Source organism: Anolis sagrei, chromosome 2, assembly GCF_037176765.1.
Source record: "Anolis sagrei isolate rAnoSag1 chromosome 2, rAnoSag1.mat, whole genome shotgun sequence".
Taxonomy (NCBI): domain Eukaryota; kingdom Metazoa; phylum Chordata; class Lepidosauria; order Squamata; family Dactyloidae; genus Anolis; species Anolis sagrei.
The window spans coordinates 1,963,169-1,979,674 of record NC_090022.1 but is presented as its reverse complement, the minus strand read 5'-3'; the positions used below and the strand labels follow the sequence as shown (position 1 = coordinate 1,979,674).

At 43.7% G+C, this 16,506-nt stretch overlaps 1 protein-coding gene across 1 annotated transcript in view; it reads right to left on the bottom strand.

Annotated features, from left to right (window-relative positions):
* RGL2 (ral guanine nucleotide dissociation stimulator like 2) overlaps positions 1 to 16,506 on the bottom strand; it is a 41,910-nt gene that overhangs the window by 15,986 nt on the left and 9,418 nt on the right. The window contains 6 exon segments of the mRNA XM_067464873.1: positions 385 to 600; positions 3,143 to 3,280; positions 3,282 to 3,471; positions 6,100 to 6,177; positions 9,888 to 10,102; positions 10,219 to 10,296. Coding sequence (XP_067320974.1) covers positions 385 to 600; positions 3,143 to 3,280; positions 3,282 to 3,471; positions 6,100 to 6,177; positions 9,888 to 10,102; positions 10,219 to 10,296 — 915 coding nt within the window.

Sequence of the window (16,506 nt, the reverse complement as noted above, 5' to 3'; positions counted from 1 at the left end):
GTGTTGAAAAAAAACCCAACAAATCTTAGTCTCATTGTTTGTTAATGATAAAAGGCCAGTTTCCTTGTAATAATTACACAGAAAGAAAGAAAAATAGCCTTAACTCTTGGTCCCAGTAAACACTCCATTGTAATTCACGCAATAACTTCACAGTGGTCTTCAAATCAGTGGATTTTCCAGCCTTAGTGGAGTCAATGTATATGCATTTGTTACACTTTTCCTGCCACTTTGTGTCCAGAATGGTGAATTGTATGGTTAAATTTATCAATTTTTAAAAAATATGAAGTATTAAAAATCAATAGACGATTGACCAGTCCTGGAGTTCACTTTCTCATACAGGATGAGAAAGGAATCGCAAGGGGTGGTCACGTCCCACGGGCTCACCTCGGCCACGCGGATCCACTTCTCGAGGAGCCGAGCGCGCTGGGTGGCCCTCAGGGCGGTGTCGGCCAGGCAGGAGAAGACCACGGCCGTGGCCACGCGGTTGAACTGGGCCACCGTGGCCCGGACGGAGGGGCAGACCCCCTCGTGGCCCTTCTTGTCCCGGCGCGACCACAACGAGCCCAGGCACTCCTGCGGGACCAGGCCTAGGAAGAGCGCCTGCGGGGAGAAGAAGGAGGAGAGGAAACACCCAGCATGGATTCCCCGCTGGGGTGGGCTAGATGGCCCCTGGGGGTCCCACCCGACCCTCCTAGGGTTCCAATATGACATTACTGCCACGTGTTTATGGACCATGGGGCATTTCTTCTCTGCGGAGCCTTAGTCCATCCTGAATTTGGTTAATCAAGATACCAAAGAATCGCCCAATAGTGTTGGAAGGGACTCCAAGGGGCCACCCAGTCCAACCCCTTTCATCCAGGCAGGAGGACACCATCTAATCCCTCCCAAGAGATGACTAGCCTCTGTTGAAAAATCTCCAGAGAAGGAAACTTATCTATTGGACTCCTAGGCAATCTGTATTCCATTACATAAGGAATGGAAGAAGACCAGTTCAGCCCCCTTCAGAAATCAAGCTATACTATCAAGACAAATCCTCTCATTATGGTAAAGCACACATTATTATTATTATTTATTAATCATTATTATTAAACATTAGTAACAATAATAACAATGATAATAATAACAGCTAATAATAATAATAATCTAATTTTCCCTTTAAAAAGAGCATCAAAACAACAATAATAAAACCAATAATAATAATAATATGCTGCTTTTCCCTTTGAAAGAGCATCAAAACAACAATATTAGCCAATAATAATAATACACTGCTTTTCCCTCTGAAAAGAGCATCAAAACAACAACAATAATAATAGTCAATAATAATAATAATATGTTGATTTTCCCTCTGAAAAGAGCATCAAAACAACAATATTAGCCAATAATAATAATAATAATATGCTACTTTTCCCTCTGAAAAGAGCATCAAAACAACAATAGGCAATAAAAATAATAATAAAAATAATAATATGTTGATTTTCCCTTTGAAAAGAGAATCAAAAGAATAATAACAGCCAATAATAATAATAATAATAATAATAATAATAATATGCTGCTTTTCCCTCTGAAAAGAGAATCAAAACAACAATAATAATTGCAATAATAATAATATGCTGATTTTCCCTTTGAAAAGAGCATCAAAACTACAATAATAGCCAATAATAATAATAATATGCTGATTTTCCCTCTGAAAAGAGCATTGAAACAACAATAATAATAGCCAATAATAATAATAATAATAACATGCTGATTTTCCCTCTGAAAAGAGCATTGAAACAACAATAATAATAGCCAATAATAATAATAATAATAATAATAATAATATGCTGATTTTCCCTTTGAAAAGAGCATCAAAACTACAATAATAGCCAATAATAATAATAATATGCTGATTTTCCCTTTGAAAACAGCATGAAAACAACAATATTAGCCAATAATAATAATAATATGCTACTTTCCCTCTGAAAAAAGCATCAAAACAAAAATAATAGCCAATAAAAATATGCTGCTTTTCCTTTGAAAAGAACATCAAAACTAAAATAGCCAATAATAATAATAATAATAATAATATGCCAATAATAATAATAATAATAATAATATGTTACTTTTCCCTCTGAAAAGAGCATCAAAACAACATTAATAGCCAATAATAATAATAATATGCTGATTTTCCCTTTGAAAAGAGCATCAAAACAATAACAACAGCCAATAATAATAATAATAATAATATGCTGATTTTCCCTCTGAAAGAGAATAAAAACAACAATAATAATAGCCAATAATAATAATAATAATAATATGCTGCTTTTCCCTATGAAAAGAGCATCAAAACAACATTAGCCAATAATAATAATAATAATAATAATAATATGCTACTTTTCCGTCTGAAAAGAGCATCAAAACAACAATAATAATTGCAATAATAATAATAATAATGTGCTGATTTTCCCTCTGAAAAGAGCATAAAAACTACAATAATAGCCAATAATAATAATAATAATAATAATAATATGTTACTTTTCCATCTGAAAAGAGCATCAAAACAACAATAATAATTGCAATAATAATAATAATGTGCTGATTTTCCCTCTGAAAAGAGCATAAAAACTACAATAATAGCCAATAATAATAATAATAATAATAATATGCTGATTTTCCCTCTGAAAAGAGAATCAAAGCTGCAAATAGGACTAAAATCAACATTTTCCCCAATTGCAGAGTTTCTAGGGATTGGTAGGCACTGAAAAAGAAATAGATGGAAGCGTGACCGATGGCTCAATGCTATGGAACCCTGGGATTTGTAGTTTGGGAAAGCACTAGCTATTTCTAGCAATAATAATAATAATAATAATAATAATAATAATAACTGTACAGTATTGGTCAGGCATGGGCCAACTTGGGCCCTCCAGGTGTTTTGGACTTCAACTTCCACAATTCCTAACAGCCTACCGGCTGTTAGGAATTGTGGGAGTTGAAGTCCAAAACACCTGGAGGGCCCAAGTTGGCCCATGCCTGATATACATTCAAAAAATCAGAATCTTAAAGCAAGGACTGTATTGGGGGGTGGTGCTGCAGGGGCGCCTTGGGGCCATCTAGACCACCCTCTTTCTTGGCCCCAGAAGCGAAGAGGAAGGGAGGGACTCACGGCGTCGGTGGCGGTGAGGTGGGCAGCCACGTCCTCGGCCTGCAGTCCCAGGATGAAGTGGGGGTCCGGCTCCCGGGAGTCCCCCTCCTCCCCTGCTCCGTCCTCCCTCGTCGGGGTCGTCGTGGGGTCCCGGGGGGGTCCCTGCGGGCGGAGGCCCCTCGTTGGGCCCCTCAGAGGCCAGGAGGAGGAGCAGGGTCTTCTCGGGGCCGGAGCCCCTCCCCAGGGCCCAGCGCAGCCAGGAGAGAAGCCGGCCCTGCAAGGCGGGCCCCAGGCGGGCAAAGTCCTCCGGGAAGCCCTCCAGCCAGGAGCAGAGCAGGGAGCCCAAGGAGCTGCAAGGGGAAGGAAGGAAGGAAGGAAGGAAGGAAGGAAGGAAGGAAGGAAGGAGGAAGGAAGCGAGAGGAAGGAAGGAAGGAAGGAAGGAAGGAAGGAAGGAGGGAGGGAGGGAGGGAGGAAGGAAGGGAAGGAGGAGAGAGAAAGGATGAGAGGAAAAGAAGAAGGGAAGGAGAAAGCGAGGGAGGGAGGGAGGGAGGGGGAAAGGGAGGGAGGACAAGACAGAGAAAGGAAGAGGGCAAAAGAAGAAGGGAGGGAGAGACAGAGAATGAAAGAGAGGAAAGAAAAGGGGGAAGGAGAAGGATGAGGATGAAGGAGAAAAGAAGCAAGAGGAAGGAAGGAAGGAAGGAAGGAAGGAAGGAAGGAAGGAAGGAAGGGAAGGAAGGAAGAGGGGAATGAGGAAGGGTGGGATGAGAGAGCAGAAGGGAGGGAAAGAGGAGGGAGAAAGGATGAGAGCAAAAGAAGAAGGGAAGGAGAAAGAGAGGAAGGGAGGGCAAGACAGAGAAAAGAAGAGGACAAAAGAAGAAGGGAGGGAGAGACAGAAAATGAAAGAAGAGAGGAAGGAAGAAAGAAAGAAAAAAGATGAGAAGGAAGGGAGAAAGAAGCAAGAGGAAGGAAGGAAGGAAGGAAGGAAGGAAGGAAAGAAGGAAGGGGGGATAAGAGAAAAGGAGGGTGGGAAGGAGGAGGGAGAAAGGATGAGAGCAAATGAAGAAGGGAAGGAGAAAGAGAGGAAAAAGGAAGGAAGGAAGGAAGGAAGGAAGGAAGGAAGGAAGGAAGGAAGGAAGGAAGAGAGGGAGGACAAGACAGAGAAAGGAAGAGGGCAAAAGAAGAAGGGAGAGACAGAATGAAAGAGAGGAAGGAAGAGAGGAAAGGGGGAGAAAGAAAAAAAGATGGGGATGAATGGAGAAGGAAGCAAGAGGAAGGAAGGAAGGAAGGAAGGAAGGAAGGAAGGAAGGAGAGAAAAAAGGGTGGGAAGGAGGAGGGAGAAAGGATGAGAGCAAAAGAAGAAGGGAGGGAGAAAGAGGAAGGAAGGAAGGAAGGAAGGAAGGAAGGAAGGAAGGAAGGGGAGAGGGAGGACAAGACAGAGAAAGGAAGAGGGCAAAAGAAGAAGGGAGGGAGAGACAGAAAATGAAAGAGAGGAAAGAAGAGAGGAAGGGAGGGAGAGAGAAAGAAAAAAGATGGGGAGGAAGGAGGAAGGAAGCGAGAGGAAGGAAGGAAGGAAGGAAGGAAGGAAGGAAGGAAGAAAGAAGGGGGGATGAGAGAAAAGAAGAGTGGGAAGGAGGAGGGAGAAAGGATGAGAGCAAAAGAAGATGGGAGGGAGGAAGACAGGACAGAAGAGAGGGAAGGGAAGGAGGGAGGAAAAGAAGAAGGAAAGGAGAGAGAGAGAATGGAAGAGAGGAAAGAATAGAGGGAAAGAAGAAAGAAAGAAAGAAAGAAAGAAAGAAAGAAAGAAAGAAAGATGAAAGGGGGTCGAGAGGAAGGAAGGGTGGGAAGGGAGAGAGGGAGGAAGAACGAGAGAGAGAGAGAGAGAGAAAGAAAGAGAGCCAAAGAAGAAGAGAGGGACGAAGAGGGGAAGGGAGGGAAGTTGGAAGGAAGGAAAGAGGAAGGAAGAGAGCAAAGAAAGGAAGTAGGGAGGGAGGAAGAGGGAAGGAAGGAAGAGAGAGAGAGAGAGAGAAAATGGAAGAGAAGGGAAAGAGAAGAAGGAAGGGAAGGAGGAAAGAAGGGAAGGGAGGAAGGAAGAAAGGAAGGAGAAAGAAAGAAAGAGGGAGGGAGGAAGTAAGATAGGGAAGGGGAGAGGGGGGTAAGATGGAATGGAAAGAGGAAGGAAGAGAGCAAAGAAAGGAGGTAGGAAAGGAGCAAAACCAGGAAGGAAGAGAGAGACAGATAATGGAAGAGAGAAAGGAAAAAAGAGAGGGAGGGGTGTAAGAAAGGAAGGAAGGAAGGAAGGAAGGAAGGAAGGAAGGAAGGAAGGAAGGAAGGGCAATACATGGGGAAGGGGTCAAGAGGAAGGAAGGGTGGGAAAGGAGGAATGGGGAAGAGAAAGAGAAAGGAAGAGAGCAAAAGAAGGGGAGGGAGGAAGAGAAGAAGGAAGAGCGGGAAGGGAGAGAGCAAGGAAGAAAGAGAAGGAAAGAAGGGAGGGAATGAGGGAGAGAGAAATAAAAGAAACGAAGGAAGGAAGGAAGGAAGGAAGGAAGGAAGGAAGGAAGGAAGGAAAAAAAGAAGTGAAGATGGGAGCAAGGAAGGAAGGGAAGAAGGAAAGAAAGAGAAAGGAAGAAAAGGTAGGAAGGAGGGAGAAAGAAAGAAAGAAAGAAAGAAAGAAAGAAAGAAAGAAAGTCTATGATTCAGGAAGAGACACTGAGGCACACACAAACCTTTTGCCCCAAATGCCTGCGCGGCAGTTGCCAGGAAGCTTCTGCAAGAAGCCCTGTTCCAAGACAGACTGTCCCTGGAGCTGGAGGCTCTTCTTAAGCCCATCTCCTCCTTGGCCAAGGCAGCGTCCTTTGGGCATTTAACCCTTTTGAATGGGCAGCAATGCCCAGGATGCAGAGAACGATGCCTCTGAGCATGCAAAGAGTGCATCCTGAGCCAACCCCACTCAGGGGGTGCCCACTCACTCACTCACTCACCGCTGGAGCTTGGCGTCTGCTGCTGTTTCCGGGGGAAGGCCATTTGAACCCGGAGTGGCACCGGTCACTTCCTCTAGCCTTCAGGGAACGTTGCCAGGAGAAGAACAGAAAACAATAAGCAATTACATTAAATAACAACCATTAATAATTGTAACTTGATACATGGGATGCATTGAAATCAAAATAAATAAATAAACAACATAATAATACAGAAATAAATGTTCTAAATAACATAAATAGACTAAATAAAAGAAAAAAAGGAACAGCATAACGATCAAGCACTGCAAAAAATGTAAACAAAGTAAATAAAAATGATGTGAAACAAGAAGTACCAGAAGCAACAGAGAGGATACATGTAAAAAACATTAATGATATAAATGATACATAATATAATAAGTAAAAACAATAAATAACATAAAATAAAAAACATGAAATATAATACAAATATAATATGATATAATTATTATAATTATTATTATTATTATTAACTTTATTTGTACCCCGCTAGCATCTCCAGGAGGACTCGATGCGGCTTACACAGGCCGAAGCCTCAAAACACAATACAGTAAAAACAACACAACAGTAGAAAACATAGCAAATCAATAAGTTAAGCAAGCAATAACGACAATAACAATACATCATGACACTTTAAAACTGGGCCGGCCAGCGCAGTGGGGTACAGGGTTGAAAGTGCTAGAGTGGTAGGAGGAGCATGGGAATAAAATAGTACGGTGTGCAGTAATGTTAATTGTGCTAAAGTGCTTCTAGGACTTGGGTGGGGATTCCTAATCTGAGAAGGCACATCGGAACAGCCAAGTTTTTAGGTTCTTTCTGAAAGCTGCTAAAGTAGGGGCCTGGCGAAGATCTTTTGGAAGGGCATTCCAAAGTCGGGGGGCCGCCACAGAAAAGGCCCTGTCTCGTGTCCCCACCAGGCGCGCTTGCGACGTGGATGGGATCACGAGCAGGGCGTCCCCAGATGACCGGAGCGAGCGTGTGGGTTCGTAGGTGGAGATGCGGTCACGCAGGTAGGGTGGTCCCAAACCGTTCAGGGCTTTGTAGGTAAGCACCTGCACCTTAAATTGGGCTCGGAAAATAAATGGCAGCCAGTGGAGCTCCTTAAACAGAAGGGTTGACCTCTCTCTGTAATGAGCCCCAGTTAGCATCCTGGCTGCTGCCCGCTGGACCAGTTGGAGTTTCCGAGCCGTCTTCAAGGGTAGCCCCACGTAGAGCGCATTGCAGTAATCCATTCTAGAGGTGACCAAGGCATGGACCACCCCGGCCAGATCAGCCTTCTCGAGGTACGGTCGCAGCTGGCGCACAAGTCTCAGTTGCGCAAAGGCCCTCCCGGACACCGCAGACACCTGAGCCTCAAGTGTAAGTGAAGAATCCAAGAGGACACCCAAACTGCGGACCTGTGGCTTCAGGGGGAGTGTAACCCCGTCCAACGCAGGTTGCCACCCTAGACCCCGATCTGGTTTACGATCGACCAGGAGGACCTCTGTCTTGTCAGGATTGATTTTCAGCTTATAAGATAATGAATATAAATATAATATGTTTAAGTAATAAGCAACGGTTTTTGAGTTCTGTTAATCCCACAAACGAACATGACATTTTTATTTATATGGATGAATAATGTTGTAATACAGCAGTTCTCAACCGGGGGGTCGCGACCCCTTGGGGGGTCGTTTGGCCATTTTCTGGGGGTCGCGAAGCCGCATTGGCTGGCCACGCCCTTCCCTGCCACGCTGGCACTGTATTAAGGGGTCGCGGCATTATGTAGGTTGAGAACCACTGTTGTAATACAATATATTATACATTATATATAGTACTACTTATGATATTCTACAATATATTATATAATACTAATAGTATAATATACTGGTAGTGTATTATATATATTGTGGTAAACTCATATAGTACCATATAATTTTATACAATAATATAATAATAATTGTATACTTTATGTTACATGTAATATTACTAATAATATTGCAGCATAGTGCTTTGGTACAATATAGTAATATATCATCCTAATATTGTGCTATGCTAATAATAGAATATATTGTATATACATATCTATATAAATAAAAATGTAATGTTCGTTCGTGGGATTAGCATAACTCAAAAACCACTGGGGGAATTGACACCAAATTTGGACACAAGATACCTAACAACCCAATGTATGTCCTTCACTCAAAAAAATTACTTTTGTCATTTGGGGGTTGTAGTTGCTGGGATGTATAGTTCACCTACAATCAAAGAACATTCTGAACCCCACCAACAATGGAATTGAACCAAACTTGGCACACAGAACTCCCACAACCAACAGAAAATACTGGAAGGGTTTGGTGGGCAGTGTCCTTTGGTTTGGAGTTGTAGTTCACCTACATCCAGAGAGCACTGTGGACTCAAAGAATGACAGAACTGGACCAAACTCTACACAAATACTCAATATGCCCAAATGTGAACACTGGTAGAGTTTGGGGAAAATAGAATCTTGACATTTGGGAGTTGTAGTTGCTGGGATTTATAGTTCACCTACAATCACAGAGTATTCTGAACCCCACCAACAATAAAATTGGGCCAAACCTCCCACACAGAAACCCCATGTGGGCCACAGCAACGCGTGGCAGGGGACGGCTAGTATCTATATAAATAAAAATGTCATGTTCGTTTATGGGATTAACAGAACTCAAAAACCACTGGGGGAATTGACACAAAATTTGGACACAATACATCTATCAGGCCAATGAGTGACCATCACTCATAAACACACTGAAAAACACAGCAGAAGGGACTTAAAAAGCCTCAAAAAGCTAAATGACGAAAAGCTAAATGACAATACAGAAAATAGGGAATAAGGAGGGAGGGAAGGGGAAAGAAAGAAAGAAAGAAAGAAAGAAAGAAAGAAAGAAAGAAAGAAAGAGGGAGGGAAAGAAAGAGGGAGGGAGGGAAAGAAGGAAAAGAAGAAGGAAGCATGGAAGCAAAGAGAGAAGGAAGGAAGGAAGGAGGTAGAGAAGGAAGAAAGGAGAGAAAGAGGGAGGGAAAGAAAAAGAGGAAGGAAGGAAAGTTAGAGAAGGAAGGAAGGAGAGAAAGAAAGAAAAAAGGGAAAGAGGGAGCGAAGAAAGGGGGAAGACGTAGAGAAAGAGGGAGGGAAGGAAAGAAGGAAAGAGAGAAGGAAGAAAAGAGAGACAGCAGAAGAGAAAGAAGAAAGAAAAAGGGAGAAGGAAGGAAAGAGATAGAGAAGGAAGGAAGAAGAGAAGGAAAGACGGGAAGAAAGGAAAGAGGGAGTGAAGGAAGGAGGGGAAGAAGGAGAGAAAGAGGGAAGGTTGGCCACAGCAAAGCGTGGCGGGTACAGCTACTTGATAATATTCTTATAATGTCATACAATATAATACTGATAATAATACAATATAATAATATATAATAATAACATTATACTATAGTAAAACTTATATATGAAATGTAATTACTACGGATATATATAATAATATATAATGATATACTGTTCTATTATTGTATATTTGACGTTGTAATGTTTCTGATTATGAGCCGTTTTGAGTCTCGGTTGGGAGAGATAATCATGTTATATAGTGTAACACAGGCATGGGCAAACTTCGGCCCTCCAGGTGTTTTGGACTCCAACTCCCACAATTCCTAACAGCCTACCGGCTGTTAGGAATTGTGAGAGTTGTAGTCAGAAACACCTGGAGGGCCGAAGTTTGCCCCTACCTGGTGTACTGCAATAGAAGTGCCCTCCCCGTGCCCGTTGCCCTTGGCGGACAGACCTGTGGAGGAGGAGCCCCAGCACTTCTTGGGGGGTGGCGAAGGTGCGGAAGGTGCCCAGGAAGGAGGGCACGAAGCCCAGGTCGCCCACCGAAGGGGCCTCCAGAAGGTGCCGCACCAACGCAGGTAGTGTCCCGGCCTTCAGGCACCGGGACACTTGAGGCGGCGGGACTCCCTCCGGGGAAAGACCCGGGACGGCGGCAGCCTCCTCCTCGCCCTGCAAAGAGAGAAGGAGGCAGGTACCAATGGGGATGGAAGGAGACAAGAGAATGACACGTGCAATGACTGGGTCTACAACTCCCCAAATTCCCAAACTGGGGGACGGACACTTACCCTGGTGCCCGGCGCCGGCCGCGAACTGACCGTATAGATCGCCCCGTCCTCCGCTTCCTCCCACGATGTCACAGGAGCCTGGAAGTTTGCAATATTATTATATTATTATTAACAATAATAATATAATTACAGTGTTCCCTCACTTATTGCGGGTGTTACGTTCCAGGACCACCCACAAAAAGTGAAAATCCGCAAAGTAGGGACGCTATCTATCTATCGCATTCCGACGGTGAGGCAGAAGCGAGGAGAGATTGAAGGGCATCATCTATCTTTTTTTTTTGCTAGCTATAATAATAATAATAATAATAATAATAATAACAATAATCTTTATTTGTACCCCACTACCATCTTCCCAAGGGGCTCGGTGCAGCTTACATGAGGCCAAATCCAAAGTACATCAAGCAAAACATCAATAAACACAACATCAATAAACAACCAATAAAATACTCAGTGTGGCTTACATGAGGTCCAGCCCAAAGTACATCAAACAAAACATCAGTAAGCACAACATAAATAAACAATAAAATACAAATCATATAAATCACATAAACAAAAAAACAATCAATAGTGACATATAAACAATTTTAACAATGGCCGGGCCAAATGTAATAGATGAAAATTGAAAATATGCTGACGTGAACAAAGTAAAATGTAACTAAAATAGGATTTTTCGGAGAGAAATGAGGGAACGCAGTCCATCCTAAGTCAGTATTAAAGTGCATTATTGAGGACATATTGCTGAGAGTTTGCTTTATTCTGGGAATGCACACTGGAACAACCACGTTTTCAGGCTCCTCCTAAAGACTGCCAACGTTGGGGCATGTCTAATGTCCCTGAGAAGTGAGTTCCAGAGTTACGGGGCCACCACCGAGAAGGCCCTCTCCCTCGTCCCAACCAATCGTGCCTGCGAAGGAGGTGGGAGCGTGAGCAGGGCCTCTCCAGATGATCGAAGAGAATGTGTGGGTTCCTCCACAGAAATGTGGTCACGCATATAAGGAATGGACTATAAGGCCGTGATTTATATACTGCTTTGTATCTCCTCTCTGTTTTTCTTTTATGATGGGCTGCCTCTCTCCCGGGAGAGGGTAAAACCACCTTCCACGCTCCATCGCTGCCAAAAGGCAAAAACCCGCGAAACAGCGAGTCCGCGAAAAGCGAACTGCGAAGTAGGGATGCTATATTTATTTTACGTTCCAGTACCTCCTGCAAAAAGTGAAAAACCGTGATGTAGGGACGCTATATTTATTTTAATATTTATACATTATTTTAGCTATTATATACTATTTTAAGTCTTTATAAACTTAAAATAAAGGAAAGGAAGGAAAGGCCCTTCAAGGCTTGAGGGTGGGAGGACTGAGGAGGGAAAGCGCCTCGGAGAGTGGTGGCGGTGGCGAAGATCCACGAAAACAAAGAGTCCACAAAAAGCGAACCGCGAAGTAGGGATGCTATATTTATTTTAATATTTATAAATTTTCCTGAGGAGGGAAAGTGGCGGCAAAAACCCACGAAAACAGCGAAAATACTGCGATATATATTTTAAATTATTTTTTTTAACCACGAAACAGCGCGTCCGTGAAAAGCGAACCGTAAAGTAGGGATGCTATACTTATTTTACATTCCAGGGCCTCCCGCAATAAGTGAAAAACCACGATGTAGGGACGCTATATTTATTTTAATATGTATACATTATTTTAGCAGTTATACACTATTTTAAGTCTTTATAAACTTCAAATAAAGGGAAGGAAGGAGGGAAAGGCCCTTCGAATGCTGGAGGTTAGGAGGACTGAGGAGGGAGAGTGCCTTGGAGAGCAAAAACCCGCGAAAACAGCGAGTCCGCGAAAAGCAAACCACAAAGTAGGGACACTATATTTATTTTACATTCCAGGACCTCCCGCAATAAGTGAAAAACCGTGCTGTAGGGACGCTATATTTATTTTAATATTTATACATTATTTTAGCAGTTATACACTATTTTAAGTCTTTATAAACTTAAAATATGGGGAAGGAAGGAAGGAAAGGCCCTTCAAGGCTGGAGGAAGGGAGGACTGAGAAGGGAAAGCGCCTCGGAGTGTGGCGGTGGTGGCGAAGATCCGCAAAAACAGAGTCCGCAAAAAGCGAACCGCAAAGTAGGGATGCTGTATTTATTTTAATATTTATAAATTTCCCTGAGGAGGGAAAGCGGTGGCAAAAATCCACTAAAACAGCGAAAATACGGCGATATATATTTTAAATTAAGTTAAATTAAATTAATATTTTTTTAAAACCGCAAAACAGTGAGTCCATGAAAAGCGAACCGCAAAGTAGGGACGCTATATTTATTTTACGTTCCAGGACCTCCCGCAATAAGTGAAAAACCGTGATGTAGGGACGCTATATTTATTTTTAATATTTATACATTATTTTAGCAGTTATACACTATTTTAAGTCTTTATAAACTTAAAATAAAGGAAAGGAAGGAAGGAAAGGCCCTTCAAGGCTGGAGGAAGGGAGGACTGAGAAGGGAAAGAGCAGCGGCGGCAAAACCCGTGAAAACAGCAAGTCCGCGAAAAGCGAACCACGAAGTAGGGATGCTATATTTATTTTACATTCCAGGTCCTGCAAAAACAGCGAAAATACTGCGATATATATTTTAAATTAATATTTTTTTAAAACCGCGAAACAGTGAGTCCACTAAAAGCGAACTGCGAAGTAGCAAGGGAACACTGTAATACCTATTTCTAAGGCAGGCTCTTCTTTCCCCCCTTTTGCCCTATAGCTCACCTTGGCAGGGAGGCAGTACCACCGGGTCCGAGTGAGGAAGCCCCCTCCGGAAGAGGAAGAAGAAGAAGGGCCCCCCGGCTCCAAGCAGCCCCCCAAGCGCAGGAAGACCTTCATTGGGGTCACACCCCAAATAGTAAGGACACACCTCCAAAGGGGTCAAGGGAGAGGGTCGGTATTGGGGGACGTCCCCAATGTACGCTCCCACCCCATCCTTTTGTCCCCCCTTTCCTTCTTTCTCGTCTTTTCTTTCAGTGTCTCTCTCGTTCTGTCGCTCTTCCACTTTTCCAAATTCTTGGAAGGAACGTTTGGGGTAAAAGATGATGGAGGTTAAGATTTAAGGGTGACACAAATGAACCCCCATCCTCATTATTTCCTCTCCTTCCTTCCTTCCTTCCTTCCTTCCTTCCTTCCTTCCTTCCTTCCTTCCTTCCTTCCTTCCTTCCTTCCTTTCTTTCTCACTCTCTCTTGTCTTTCTTTCAGTGCCTGCCTCGTTCTCTCACTCTTCTTGCTCTCAGAAGGGAAGTCTGGAGTGAAGGATGATGGAGAAATGGGGACAAAGGTGACCCATGATGGATCGCCTTCTCTCTTTTTCTGTTCTTCTCTCTTCTTTTGGTGTCTTTTTCTCGTTCTGTCGCTCTCCTGCTTTGCCAAATTTGGATGAGGATACAGGGGAGTCCGAAATGCACCCCGTCCTTGTGATTTCTGCCTCTTTCTTCTTTTCGTTCTCTTTCTCGTGTCTTTCTTCTGCCGTTGTCGTCTTGCTTTGTCGCTCTTCCGCTTTTCCAAATTCTTGGAAGTAACGTTTGAGGTGAAGGAAGGTGGAGAAATGGGGTCAGGATTTAGGCATTCCCCTAATGAAATGCATCCTTGTTATTTCCTCTTCTTCCTTCCTTCCTTCCTTCCTTCCTTCCTTCCTTCCTTCCTTCCTTCCTTCCTCTCTCACTCTCTTGTCTTTCTTTTGGTGCCTCTCTCGTTCAGTCGCTCTTCCGACTTTGCCAAATAGTTGGAAGGAAAGTTTGGGGTGAAGGATGATGGAGAAATGAGGTCAAATGCACCCCATTCTCCTGGTTTCTGCCTCCCTCTCTCTCGCTCTCTCTCTGTCTGTCTCTTGTTTTTCTTTCGGTGTCTCTCTCGTTCTCTCGCTCACTCGTCTCCTCCTTCCGCTTTGCCAAATTCCTCCCCTTCCGCACCCTTCAGGACTTCCCCAAAAACAGGACGGACCAGATTCCGGAGTCCCTTCCCCATCGCTGTGCAAAAAAACCACACAAACAATGCGCACACACACAACTGGCCTTGCACAAGCCTGTCTTTGTGTGGGTCATGCTCACCAGGAAACACAGACACACACAAGAGGCGCACAATGAGGTACAGCACTTGGAAAGGAGCGTGCTGACACTGGCATCACACCCCAAAGAGCGACACGCACACAAAGAGAGAGACACACACATGCAAAGAGGAGACACATCTACAGCAGCAGGTGAAAAGTGGCCTATGTTTTGCAGGTGAGACAAGCAGGAGGAGGAGGGAAATGAAGCCCTATTGCAAACACACAAGCACAACATGTGCAACAAACACCAAGAGGTTGCTCAGCTCCTTGCAGACGGGATGTAAACAAAGCCCTGGCGTGCATACATAAATATAAACAAACAAACAGGTATGCATGTATGCATGGTGGCATAACGAATATTAAAGAAACCGAGTCCTGCTGCACTTGTTCACACACCCAGCACAAAACACACACACACACAAAGTGGTGGCTGAGCTGCTCACAGACCCAACGGCAGCACCAGTGGGGCAAAGGTGCTCTACGTCTCCCAGGAGGGACAATGAACAGGAGGGAACGCAAAATCTGTTTCTAAAAAGACACACAAAGGTTGTTGAGTGGCTCACAAGCGTCACTGCAGCGGGTACTCTAACAACAACAACAATGTATTGTCGAAGGCTTTCATGGCCGGAATCACTGGGTTGTTGTAGGCTTTTCCGGGCTATATGGCCATGTTCTAGAGTCATTCTCTCCTGACGTTTCGCCTGCATCTATGGCAAGCATCCTCAGAGGTTGTGAGGTCTGTTGGAAGTAGGAAAAAGGGTTTATGTACCTGTGAAATAATGTCCAGGGTGGGACAAAGGACTCTTGTCTGCTGGAGCTAGGCGTGAATGTTTCAACTGACCACCTTGATTAGCATTGGATGGCCTGGCAGTGCCTGGGGGAATCTTTTGTTGAGACGGACCAGGACGGACCAGATTCCGGAGTCCCTTCCCCATCGCTGTGCAAAAAAAAACCGCACAAACAATGCGCACACACACAACTGATTAGATGTCCTTGTTTGTTTCCTCTCTGTTGATGTGCTGTTCTAATTTTAGAGTTTTAAAGAGTTTTTTAGAGTTTTTTAATACTGGTAGCCAGATTTTTTTCATTACCAGTATTAAAAAACTCTAAAATCAGAACAGCACATCAACTTAGAGGAAACAAACAAGGACATCTAATCTCCTCTCAACAAAAGATTGCTCCAGGCACTGCCAGGAAATCAAATGCTAATCAAGGTGGTCAGTTGAAATATTCACACATAGCTCCAGCAGACAAGAGTCCTTTGTCTCACCCTGGTCTTTCTACAGATATATAAACCCATTTTCCTAGTTCCAACAGACCTCACAACCTCTGAGGATGCTTGCTATAGATGCAGGCGAAACGTCAGGAGAGAATGCCTCTAGAACATGGCCATATAGCCCGAAAAAACCTACAACAACCCTACAACAATAATAATAATGCTCTATGTCTCCCAGGAGTGACAGCCAGCGGGATGTAAACAAAGCCCTGCCACAGAAGCAGAGGCGCAACCTATACAGCATGCTCAAAGCGGTTGCTCAGGCTCTTGCAGACAGGAGGTAAAGAAAGCATTGTTGTGCGTTTATGAGCACATAGAAACAAATATTTTCGCTACTTTGTGGTTTGCTTTTCGCGGACTCGCTGTTTCGCCGTTTTCCAATATGGCTTTGCAGGTCAGCAGGTCCAGTCTGACAAGCCCGGTCAGTGTTTGGGCCCATAACCGATTGTTGGCGTGCAGCAGAGTATCGCAGAAGCTCAGAATAATGGACTCTGGAGTCTCCCGGTAAAAGCAGCTTTACTAAAGCAGCTCAGAACATACAACATACACCATCAGCGGACAGACGTGAAGAACCCAAACCGAAAGAGAGAGGCACAAAGCAAACCGCAGCTGGAAGGGAGTTGATCTCTTTGGCACTCCCTAATCTTGCACACAGCAAGAACTCAGGGTCACACTCTCACAGCCTGTTACTTTGCTGTTTTTAACCCTTCTGTGTCAAACTACATCCTGGCAATACAATTCTATTACAATCTATTACATTCACAATCCTATCACATAAAATTACATTTATACATGCATCATACATAAATCATACACTGACAGACTTAAGAGCGTTTGTCTGTATGGAAAGGCTGCCTCTGCGGATAAAGCCGGAGCTGAGGATTACGTCAACAACACGTTCAAAGAGGGTTGTGTAGCGCATAAG